Genomic DNA, 11,592 nt, shown 5'->3' on the forward strand with positions numbered 1-11,592 from the left:
ACAAAACAGTGGAAGCTGGCCTATTTGAGCAAATGGAGCCCTGCCCGCTATTGGCTGTGCCTCTGTCTCTCATTGGCCCTGGCTCCACCTCCTCTCAATCTCCCCGCCTTCCGCCCTGCCAGCCACGACTGGCAACCAGACATTGCAGGGCGGAGTGCTCCCGTTTAGGGTTCCAGCCGGCCATACTCTTTCCCGCAAGACTCCATTCCATTCCCTCTGCAACAGAGACTCGATGTTCTGCGGCACTGAAGGTGCCGCACCCATTAAGGGCCCCACACCCAAGGACCCAAAGAAAATGTGAGTGGTTGTGATGCACCCACTTTGGATTCTGTACGTCAGCCAAGCCAGTAAAAAACTTTGCCGCCTCAGTCAGTGATGAGAGCAGCCCACTCTTCTGGAGTGGCAGTCCTAGCCTCGAACATTTCGCTCTCCACCCCCAAAGTAAAGACAACACTCCCTTAATGCTGACAGTAGTTCCTTTTATTGTGAAATGCTATAAATATGTAATTTATCATGGATTCAACAGCACTTCCTCCTCTTTGCCTCTCCCTGCTCGCTTCCCCCCTTCACTCCCTTTCCTGGTTCAAAACCCTTTGCCCAAGGATTGTGAGGTTTCCTGCATACAAAACTGTCCCCTGGGAACCCCTCCCCTCTCCAAAGCATCAAGGTGGGCAGATAGTTCTCTGGAAAAAAGTTTTCCCAACTTTGGTTTTCCAAAATACTCCCCCCAGGACATTTGCCAGTAAAATGCTGGTAGGTTGGAATCCTGTCAAGTTGAAAGGGACCCTGATGGTCATCTGGTCCAACCCCCTGTGTTCAGTGCTGATTTAGAGCTACAGCATCCCTATGGAATCATAGCATGTCCTCTGTATGTAGGAAACCTTGTGAATGTTTTGGGGACTAAGGGTCTGAATGGGCAAAAAGGGTGTGCTGTCTTCCACCCCACCTTAAAATTTGAGTTTATTCTGTTCCTTCATGTATCCCTGTTAGGCTGCTCTGGAACTCTTGCTTGTTGAGGTGGGGATGAGTGGGAGGAAGTGGGAGGGGGCTGCAATCCAGACACACCTCCTCCCTCTGCATTCTGGATTCAGGAAAAAATGTCATAACTTAAGAACATAAGACAAGCCTGCTGGATCAGGCCAGTGCCCATCTAGTCCAGCCTCCTGTACCCACAGTGGCCAATCGGATGCCCCAATGGGAAGCCTGCAAGCAGGACCTGAGTGCAAAAGCAGGTCTCCCCATTTACGATTCCCACCAACTGGGATTCAGAGGCCCCCTGCCTCCGACTGTAGAGGGAGAACGCTGGGAGACAGATTGCAGGAACAACTGGAGCAAAGATGGCTCTATGTGGGCAGAAAGGATTGGGGCACTGCAGTTTTTATTATTGCACTCTGCCCTCTCCCAGATTTCAGGTCTTTTGAGATCTCATATCCCCAACATGACAAGTCTCACCCCAAAAGGCAATCTATATACATGCTGATATCTTATATTGCAACATGAATTAAAAAATCACAAATAGAATATCAATAATAATAATGATCAAATAACAGACGTTCATCAGGAAAGTTTTTTTTTCGTACTGGTGATGGAGGAAATCATCTGGAAAGTCAGATTGAACAGTTCTGCATCTTCCCGGTTAATTTGTCCAGCACTGGAAAGTCTCCTGTTGATCTTTTGAGCCCTGGCGAGATCCTTGTGACAGTGAGTTCCGTCGACTTGTAACATAATATTCTGGGCTTGAGGATATTCTGGGCTTGAGCTAGCTTTGCAAATCAATCTCTAATTGTCCTCCTCGCTTTGGAGCGGGTGGCTTGCTCACAACATGTCGAAGGGTTATTTCTGGCCCATCCATGGACCTTTCCTCCAATAGCATGGACTCTTCCATTTGCCAAAAATGCTGTGCCTGCTCACCTGCCGGCAATTCAAAACTCATCATAGGTGAGAAGGCGAGTGGCTATTTCCAAGCCTGGATATAGTTGTTTCCATAATGGATCCTATCTACATTCCCACAGGAGCCCAATAACATCCCCATCAATGTCTTTTCTGAATTAACCTGGCCCAGCCAGGTTCCGCCTACCCTGCCTTGCCAAGTCCACGTGTAAGATATGCTCCCCCTATAGGTTTTCGTTGGCCATCACAGGATTGGTGTAAGAGTAGGGGTTGGTGCCGTTGTTAGGTAGGGTCTGTGGGTGGAAAAACACAAGATTCAGTTAAAGCAATCGACTAAATGTAGGTAGCTGTTCTTTGATAGAAAGTATCCTCTGTTGAGCCACTAACCATATTCCATTGATCCAACCAGCTCAGTATAGTCTCTACACTGACAGAGAGAAGCAAAGAGCCCAGAAACATTTCTGCATTTCCCCTCGGAACAATGAGGCCTAGCACCTTGCTGTTCCCCTTTTGGGAAGACAAAGTCGAGGAAAGCTGTGCATCTGTGCTCGCCAGGTGGACCGGGCAAACCCCACGCAACCGTTCCTTTCCCCAGAGGGGTTAAAAACGCTGGGAGCAGCCCAGCTGCCGCGGAGAGAGACCTGGACAGCGGCCAGACATATCACAAGCAGGCAGCTCAATGTCATGTGTAAACATTGCCTGCTCACGAGGCTGCGGAGAGCGGCTGGGCCAGCTGAGGTGTTGTCCCCCGCTCAGGCAACCACGCCAAGGGCAAAAGGGCTCACCGCTGGTCTGGGACACCTCTAGCCTAACCAATGATGCCTGCTTTATTTCTTTGGGGCAAAGGGGTCCAGGAGGGAGGTGGGTGAAGCCACTGGGGGGGGCCTGCGGTGCCAGGCTTGACCCTCTTCCTCCCTCCCTCCTCCCCCTCTCTCCTCCTAGATTCCCAGGCCCCGCTGGTGCTATTTGCACAACCACCTCGTGTTTGCTCAGCAGAGACTTGCACGGAATGGGACAGATTCAGCCAGCTCGGAACCAGCAGGGCACAGCCCAGGGTTGGAGCAGGCGGGGTGGCGCAAGGAGGCCTCGCCCTGCCCCACCATGCCACCCCCCCTTCCCGAACAGCACCGAACATGGAAGAGGCCCCCGGCTGGGGGGCTGGTTGGTGCAGGTTGCCCGGGCAACCGGCCCACCTGGGCGTGACGGTCACGTTGACCCCTCTCAAGGGTCACCGGAAGGAAAGGGGGGGGTGAAGCTGGGTCAGTTCCCCACACTGTGGGGGTGAGGGCAAGCAACGATTTCCATGCCAACGGGTTGAAGGCCGCCTCAGGTGACCGGAGGGGCAAGGTCGGGCTGCTAGGCTGAAGCCTTGGCTTGAGTAGGCGTTGTCTGCCGGCACCGTGGCGAGAGATGGACAGGAAGGAGGAGGGCAGGGAGACCCATCCCGGGCTTGAGAGCAGTGGGTGACCGGGTGACAAAGCCGTTGGTTTTTGTTGCACGAGAGGCTTGGGGTCCCCTCCATCAGCGAGGGCCTCTCAGCTGGCAGAGATTTCACCCCGCCAAATACAGGCTTTAGACTGTAAGCTTCCCGGGGACAGAGACCCTGCTCGATGCACGAAATCAAGGGATTTCCCTGTGGAGAGCATCCAAATGGAACCCCAGAACAAACGAGATTGTATCTCAAGACGCTGGAAAAACAAAGGAGGACTTTATTTTCAAAACAGCCCAGTGCCTTTCGGCCAATTATCAGTTACCGGCCTTCCATGAGGGCTACAAATACAAAGACAATGCTGTTTTTCAGTTTGAGGAAGCATGCACAGGCTTGTATGCAGTTCGTGTATAATCAATGTTGTTTGTTTTTAAATGGTAAGTGGTCACGTGATGCATTGTCTTGCTCCCCATAGACCCCGATGATGGCCTTTAAACAATCATTGAAGTTGCTGGACAACAACTCCCATCATCCCCCAGTGCTGGCCATTGGGTGGGGCGGATGGGAGGTAGAGTCCAGGAACACCTGGAGGGCACCACGTCGCCTACCTCTGGTGTACCATTTTACAGCTCAGGCTACACACTGAAATAGTCCTAAATACAACTTAGAATGAAAGTTTCCAGGAAGAGATGTAGCTCATTGATTAAGTAACTGCTTTGCGTGGAGAAGGTCCTAAGTTCAGTCTTTAAATCAGCCCTTTATTTAGAGCCATGAGGACTGGAAACTTGCCTCTCTTTTTTTAGGGGCAGGGCTGTAGCTCCACAATAGAGCATCAGTTTTGCATGCACAAGGTCCCCAGGTTCAATCCCTGATAGCATCTCCAGGTAGGGTTGAGAGAAAGTCCTTTCTGAAATCCTGGAGAGTTGCTGTCAGTCAGTGTAGACAATATTGAGCTTGATGGACCAGTGGTCTCTGGCTCAGAATAAGGGTGCTTCCTGTACTCCTAGGTACTTTCTCCTGGTTCTATAAAGAGGGTGTGTGGTGGCTGTGACTTTTGCTTACCTCACTGTACGGATTCGGCTTGTTGTTGGGGGCGATGTATCGTCCGTGCGTGTGGTAGGTCGGGTATTCACTCATGGGGTGATAGGAGTTGCGGTCGCTGAGCAGGTCAATGTTGCCCCGGTGATTCCGTCGACACCTGTAGATGATCTGGGAGGGAGCAAAGAAGAGGATAAGTGAGGATATTGAAAGTAAAGCACCAACGCATGTTACAAATCACCTGAACGGGGGTGGGGTGATAGACAGAACAGCAATCTATTCTTCCCTCTGCTGATTCCTCCTCTCAAGTATTTGTTGCTTTTGCAGGCTTTGCTCCTCTCCTTTCAGCCAGGCAAAAACACTCAGGGTCTGAAGCAAAGCCAGTGAGGGATGTGGCCTGGGGGAGAGGGTCTAACCAGGGGAGAGTTCCATGGGCCAAATAGAGAGGCCTGGAGAGCCGGATTTGGGCCCTGGGCCCAAAGTTCCCCACACCTGATGTCTGATATTGCATTGTTAGCCAATGTATACAGAACCTAGATGTATCTACCTGTTATGTAGAAATGGCATATAAATATATCCTAAAACAATATTCTGAGGGTCTCCAGTGTAAAATCTCAGGGCAAGGGCCAAAGTCATGCTGCTCTGGGCTCCTACTGGGATAAAGGATTGGATATACATCTAAATAATAACAATAAAGGGGGAGGGGGGAAGGAAGAGAAATTGTTTTCGGATTGGTTTATTTGGCTGTTAGCGTTGCCCCATGTCCAAAAGGCCCCAGCCCCAATACACAAGGTGCAACTTGACTTGTTGTTAACCCTGGTCTTACAGAGTTTTCTAAAATTATGCACAATGTGGAAAAAGTGGGTAGAGAGAGTTGTGTGTTTTGTTTAAAAGCAACCCTTTCTAATTATACTAGAACACCTTGGACTCAGCCAGAGACATTCATAGATTCAGTGCAGACAGAAGGACGTATGCTTTGACACCGATGGATGCTCACACTTTGTGGAATTCACACAGCCACAAGGTTGCAACGATGGCCACTGGTTCAGACGGCTTAGGCAAATTCATGGAAGGGCAGAGGACTATAGTGCTATAGTGGCTAAATGGAACCTGCAGCTTCAGAGACACTCTACCTCTGAATACCAGTTGCCGCGGAGCAACAGCAGAGGAGGGCTGTTGTTTTTCTCGTCCTGTTTGTGGGTTTCTCAGAGGCAACTGGTTTGGCCGCTATGGGTTGCTGGGAATGAATGGGTCTTTGTGGCTTGATCCAGCAGGGCTCTTCTTAAAGTTCTTCAGACATAATAGCAAAATAGAACCTCTTAGTTGTATCCAACTAAATTAGAGTAGACCCATTGAAATTATTGGACCTAAGTTAGTCACGTTGATTAACTTCGATGGGTCTGCTCTGAGTCGGGCTAGCAATGGAGACAACCCTCCGTGTTCAAAGGCAGTATACCTCCAAACGACGGGTGCTGGGGCCACAAGGGACATGGCAGGGCTCTTGCTTTGATGCCCTGCTTTGGGGTTCCCCAGAGGCATCCGACTGGCCACTGTGGGGAAGCTAGACTAGGTGGGCTGGCCTTGTGTTCCCCACGGGTAGGTGCCAATTGGCTCCGCCCATGCCCATGTCTGGCAGGGCCCACCCCTTGGCAGCCAGGCTCCGCCCCTTGCACCTCATGTTCGGAGCCTCTGCATAACTGGCTGCCTGAGTTGTCATTGGCTGCCTGAGTTGTCAGTCACCTGGCAGGTCGCCGGCTCGATCTTGAGGAAGATAGATGAGGTACTCACCAGCAGCAGGAAGGCAATAAGCGCTAGGAGCAGGAGGACGCAGACTAAGACAAGGAGAGCGATGCCCCAGCCTGGGACAGTCTCGGGAGGGCCAGGAATAGGAAGTGCGGTGGTGCTCACTGCAAAAGGGAAAAGCAGGTGTCAGTAGCCCAGGTGGGCAAGTGTGGCTACTGGGCTTGGGATGGAGAGAGAGCAGTCATGCAGTGGCAAATTCAGAAGTGCAGGGTCCCTTCATGTTAGTCACAGCCAAGCCCCCTCCCCCTCCTTTTTTGCTGCTGGGTTGAGAAAGAGATCCTTGTTAGCGCCTTCTCCCACAACAACAGAACCCCCTAGGAGCCCATAAGCATGAAAAAGGAGAGTGATAGCTACTCAGAAGAGCCTTCTCAGTAGCTGACATACGTCCTTTCGCTCTGTTTGGCTCCAATCAGCAGGAAAGGGCAAGGAAGCATGTTAGAAGACTCTTCTCAGCAGCTCACACACTCCCTTTTCATGCTGATTGGCTTATAGAATGCTGGAGACATAAGGACCCTGCTGGGACCTTGCTTCCAAAGTGTTTAGGGGTCTAAGACACCCCCCAAGACCCTGGACGACTACACCCCGAGAGAGAGAGAGAGAGAGAGAGAGATTTACAGGAGGAGCATTTCAAAGCAAATCACTCCTGGGAACTTTTAGTGGTCACCAAGCACCAAACCCCCATTGCTCAAAGTGCAAAGGGCATAGCAGTGACATCATGCCTGGCAGGAAATCCACCACCAAGGGCCAGGGTGAAAGGCATTATGGGTAGGAACCCAAGGGCCTGTCAATTTCGCTTCCCTCAGCTTCTCATTTTTTCCAATCTGCAATTCAGCTCTCCACACTTCTGCAGCAAATCTCATGAAAATTCACCAGCATTTTTTGTGCAAATGTCTCTTACTAAACACCTTTCACTATGCATTTTGACTAGGACCCACATTTTTGCAAGCAATTTCCCCTAATCTAATGCATTCTTTGTGTGTTGTTTTCAACACATGCATTCATTTTTACTCACAGTGCCCCCCTAATATATGCATGGGTCTGGTCAGAGAACCCTGTTACAAAATTCGGATAAGTGTGAATTCCAAAGGATAGTTGTATTTGGGCTTGCGTACTGTTTCAGGAAGTGTGAATATGGTAGATTCACTTTTTAATGTGAATTTCATCCAATTTCTCCACCATCCCAAATAATGGGCAGAGAACTTGGAAACAGAGGTGGAAATGATTAGTTCCATGGAGAAGCTGCCTCTTTTGAATTCCCAGGATATTTTTATTAAGAATTATTATTCTGCACCTCAGCCACCCATATTCTACAACATCATAAGCTGGATTCTGCAACCTGATTGCTTCAGACTAAATATCATGCCGTTCTGTTGCACAATGCATTCGGTGGTGTGCGTGCTATTTCACATCATTCATTCTGGGTTTGCCAGCCATGGGGGGTGATGGTGGCAGGGGTGGGAGGCTATGCAGGCCACCACAGTCCCTCCCTTGAAATCCTACTCAGCTGCCACCTAGCTGCTGAGTTTTCAGCTGACCTGGCCCGCACCCTTTGAAGCACATATCTGTGGCAATGAGGGCTAGAAACCTGCTCTTTTAAAAAATAAAATAAAAGTGCAACCTGAGATTTTCAGAAACTGAATTCTCTGCCTAGTACTGCATATTGTGCTCTGGATCTCGTGGCACCTACACAGCCCCAGGGATGCCTTACTGCGAGACTCGGCGTCCACCACCCATAATTAACCCCTCACCTCTAACTTCAGTCAGCACCAGCCCCTGCCGTTGAGAGTCAGATGCTTCTATCAGAAGTGTGACAAGTAGCTTCTGGAAGTCTTCCTTGGTTGTGTTAGTGCTTGCCGTGTAGAGTAACATTGTATATGCCACTACTGAGCCAGGCCTATATATAAGAAACAGAAAAGGGAAGCCCTGAAGGATCTGGAAACGCAGCCCACCCACGCGTTCCCATCTCTTAGCGGCAGAGCACAGGCTTTGCATGTGGAAGCCCCCCCGGTTTAACCTCTAGGGTCTCTGGGAAAGGTGGCTGGGAGAACAACTGCTTTCTCCCCTAGACCATGGAGAGCACGTAATAGCATGCAATGGTTTGTAAGAACACAGGAACACAGGAAGCAGCCTCAGAATGAGTCAGATCAGTGGTCCATTTAGCTCAGTATTGGCTGCACTGACTGGCAGCAGCTCTCCAGGGTTTCAGGCAGGGTTCTCTCCCAGCCCTACCTGGGGATGCTGGGAGCTTCTGCCTGCAAAGCAGATGTCCTGATGCTGAGGCAGTCCAGGAGTGTAGTCATGAACTGCGCTGAACAAGCTGGCATTTTCAACAACTGCTTATGGAGTTACAGATCTGGCCAGAAACCAACCTGAGATGCCGGCAAGGCTAAAGGGCTGGCCTTAGGGTGCGAGCAGTTTGAAAATGGAACATGCTGCCTCAGAAGGTGCTTTATTCTTGCTTGTTAGAGGCTTTTTAAGTAGAGGGCCACCTATCAGGGATGTTGTAGCAGGGGATTTTCCTGCACATTGCCAGAGGTTGGACTAGATGACCTCTGAAGTAACTTCCAACTGTATGATTCAAAATGTTAAATGGAGGAGAATTCATATTCAAAATGCAAATATTGAATTTGAAATTTCACAGTCCTAATGTGAGTGGCAAAAGAGAGGAAATGGTGTAAGGGTTAGGGTGTTGGACTATGACCTGGGAGACCAGGGTTTAGATCCCCATTCAGCCATGAAGCTCACTGGGTAACCTTGGGCCAGACACTGTCTCTCAGCCTAACATACCTCACAGGGTCGTTGTGAGGATAAAATTGGGAAGGAGAGAACCACGCATGCCAGCTTGAGCTCCTTGGAGGAAAGGTGCGATATAAACTTAATAAATAAATATGTTTCAGACCTGTGTGTATATATATGCAGAGTCTGATTAGATCTAGGAGGCAGAAGTGCTCGCTCCAGTTAAACTATCCTGATCTTGCTTCTCCTCACTTCAGCTCTGCATCTCACAGCCCATGTGCTATTGGCATTAAGACCCCAGGTGCCGCTCTTGCACCCCAGTGATAGACCTGGTCTCGGCAGCAGGCTTCCATGGTCAGGCTTTTGGTCACGAAGTGCTTTAGAAGTAATTGGACAGCACTAGAAGGCATTGAAGAACAACGATGCAGCTGTTTCTTAGGCTTTTCAGCCAAAGGAGCTGCACTTGGCTGCGCTACGGGAAAGGGAAAAGCCGCTCTGACTGTCAGAGACCCTTGCAAACGGAATGGGAGGGGGAGGGGGCACAGTTAAACTGCCCTGGTTTTGGTGGGAACCAGAAAACTGCAGATGGCCTTTTTCATCAGCCGTTATTTAATCCTCATCCCATACCTGAATGCATCGAGGTTGTAGCCCTCATAGTACACATGATTAGGGCATGTCGGACAGGCGTAAACTTCTTGATACTGTGGACAGAAAAAGGGGGCAGGATTAATGCGGTAAGAGGATCAAAGCTCATTTTCTGGGGGCCAAGGTATGGGTCGAATGGAGTCATGCCTTCTCCCTTTATAATCCGGCCAGAGGTATTAGAAGATTTTAAAAAGAAAAGAAACACATCTTCGCCCACACACATTACAAAATAATAATACCCACACAGTGTCCAGATTTCTGCAAGCTGATGCTGCATTATGCATGAGACATGGGGGGGGGAAATGTGCCAGATTTCTCTTATTTTACATTATCTTCCATAAATTTACCCATTTGAAAAAGGGTGAAGAGTTATATAGGGCACTGAGGTCTCTCCCCCCCACCCCACTACAAACATTCTTGCCCCCTCCCCCCCACACCATTTCTGGGAGTTTACCTAACCCCATACCCCACTTGCAACTTTTTGCTGTTGTTGCATCAATAAAGGCTAGAAACTATGCTCTTGATTTGAAATGAAAGCTGACGTTCTCAGGAAGCCCACTTTTGTGTCAGTTATTGCCAGTAGCGTAGTGGCAAATTCAGACATGCAGGGTCCCCATAATAGTCACAGCCACAAACCCTTTTAAAATCATACAATTTAAGATTATAGCATAATCTGGACAGGCGTGAATGCGGCTTTCTGCTTCTCTGTCACTGTCACCATTTGACTGTCCTTTCTCACTGCCAGAGATATTGCTTGAAATTACTGTATCCAGTGCCTGCATGTTTATTTCCTGCTGCTACCAAACTGCTTGATGTTGTCGATGGGATGCTATCCTCAGGATTCACTGTCTCTTCTACAGCAGTTACAGAATTCTCCATCTGCGCAACTTGGCTTTTTGAATTAGGAACTAATAGGAGCTCCTTTCACTCTCACTGGGTCCAATCAGCAGGAAATGACAAGGAAGCAAGTTAGAAGACTCTTCTCAGTGGCTAACACACTCCCCTTTCATGCTGATTGGCTCATAGGACACTGGAGATGTAAGGACCCTGCTGGGACCTGGCTCCCAAAAGCGTAAGGAATTTAAGACATCCCTCCCAAGTCCCTGGATGACTACACCTCTGGTTATTACGTGTCTTTAGCTCATGCAAAAGGTGACAGCTTTACATACAGGCATCATCTGGAGTTCTAGGACAGAGAAAGCTCTAACAGTGCAGCCAGTTGATAGCATAAATGTGTGTGTGTGTGTGTAAGGGTCATAACTACATGGTAGAGGAGAGCTATCTGCCTTAATCTTTGCAGATCGGCAGCCTCCAGTACAGGATCTCACTGTTAAGGCTGGGGGCCAGCATTCTCCACACCCCCATCACACACATCACCTCCAACACCAACCCCACCCCAGTGGTAGAAAAGTAGTAGAACTTACCATCTTCGCAATTTTGCTATTCAACATCTGGTAAGAAGGGGTAGACACAGTCAACAAGTCATTGTTAAAATCCACATTTTGGATATGATAACTGATGTAGAAGCTCTTGCGTGTTGCAGGGGGGTTAACTGAGGTCTTCGTTGGGCTGGTGGTAGGTGGGGAAGATGATATGGAAGTTTCTGTGGTTCCTGTCCTGGGGGAATCTGTAGAGGCGCTCTGGGTGGTTCCTGTGGTTTCCGTGGTTCCTGTCCTGGGGGAATCTGTAGAGGCGCTCTGGGTGGTTCCTGTGGTTTCCGTGGTTCCTGTCCTGGGGGAATCTGTAGAGGCGCTCTGGGTGGTTTCTGTGGTTTCCGTGGTTCCTGTCCTGGGGGAATCTGTAGAGGCGCTCTGGGTGGCTCCTGTGGTTTCCGTGGTTCCTGTCCTGGGGGAATCTGTAGAGGCGCTCTGGGTGGTTCCTGTGGTTTCCGTGGTTCCTGTCCTGGGGGAATCTGTAGAGGCGCTCTGGGTGGTTCCTGTGGTTTCCGTGGTTCCTGTCCTGGGGGAATCTGTAGAGGCGCTCTGGGTGGTTCCTGTGGTTTCCGTGGTTCCTGTCCTGGGGGAATCTGTAGAGGCGCTCTGGGTGGTTCC

At 49.7% G+C, this 11,592-nt stretch overlaps 1 protein-coding gene across 1 annotated transcript; it reads right to left on the minus strand.

Moving 5' to 3' along the window:
* Positions 1-537: 537 nt before the first annotated feature.
* Positions 538-11,192, minus strand: MUC1 (mucin 1, cell surface associated). Its single transcript, XM_061605968.1, has 6 exons — positions 10,966-11,192; positions 9,524-9,597; positions 7,909-8,054; positions 6,146-6,264; positions 4,382-4,528; positions 538-2,183 (listed from the first exon to the last, which is right to left on the minus strand). Exons 1-6 carry the CDS (start codon positions 10,990-10,992, stop codon positions 2,115-2,117), a joined length of 582 nt encoding a protein of 193 aa, XP_061461952.1. The 5' UTR covers positions 10,993-11,192; the 3' UTR covers positions 538-2,114.
* Between the last annotated feature and the right edge of the window lie 400 nt (positions 11,193-11,592).

This window comes from Rhineura floridana, chromosome 22 (genome assembly GCF_030035675.1).
Source record: "Rhineura floridana isolate rRhiFlo1 chromosome 22, rRhiFlo1.hap2, whole genome shotgun sequence".
NCBI classification, from domain to species: domain Eukaryota; kingdom Metazoa; phylum Chordata; class Lepidosauria; order Squamata; family Rhineuridae; genus Rhineura; species Rhineura floridana.

Bases quoted from the DNA above. Each gene is read 5' to 3' on its own strand.
- MUC1 (XM_061605968.1), bottom strand. From the start codon at position 10,992: ATGTTGAATAGCAAAATTGCGAAGATG. The intron at 9,598-10,965 runs GTAAGTTCTACT...TTCTGTCCACAG, and splicing joins ATAGCAAAATTGCGAAGATG to TATCAAGAAGTTTACGCCTG. The intron at 2,184-4,381 runs GTAAGCAAAAGT...TTCCACCCACAG, and splicing joins AGCCGAATCCGTACAGTGAG to ACCCTACCTAACAACGGCAC.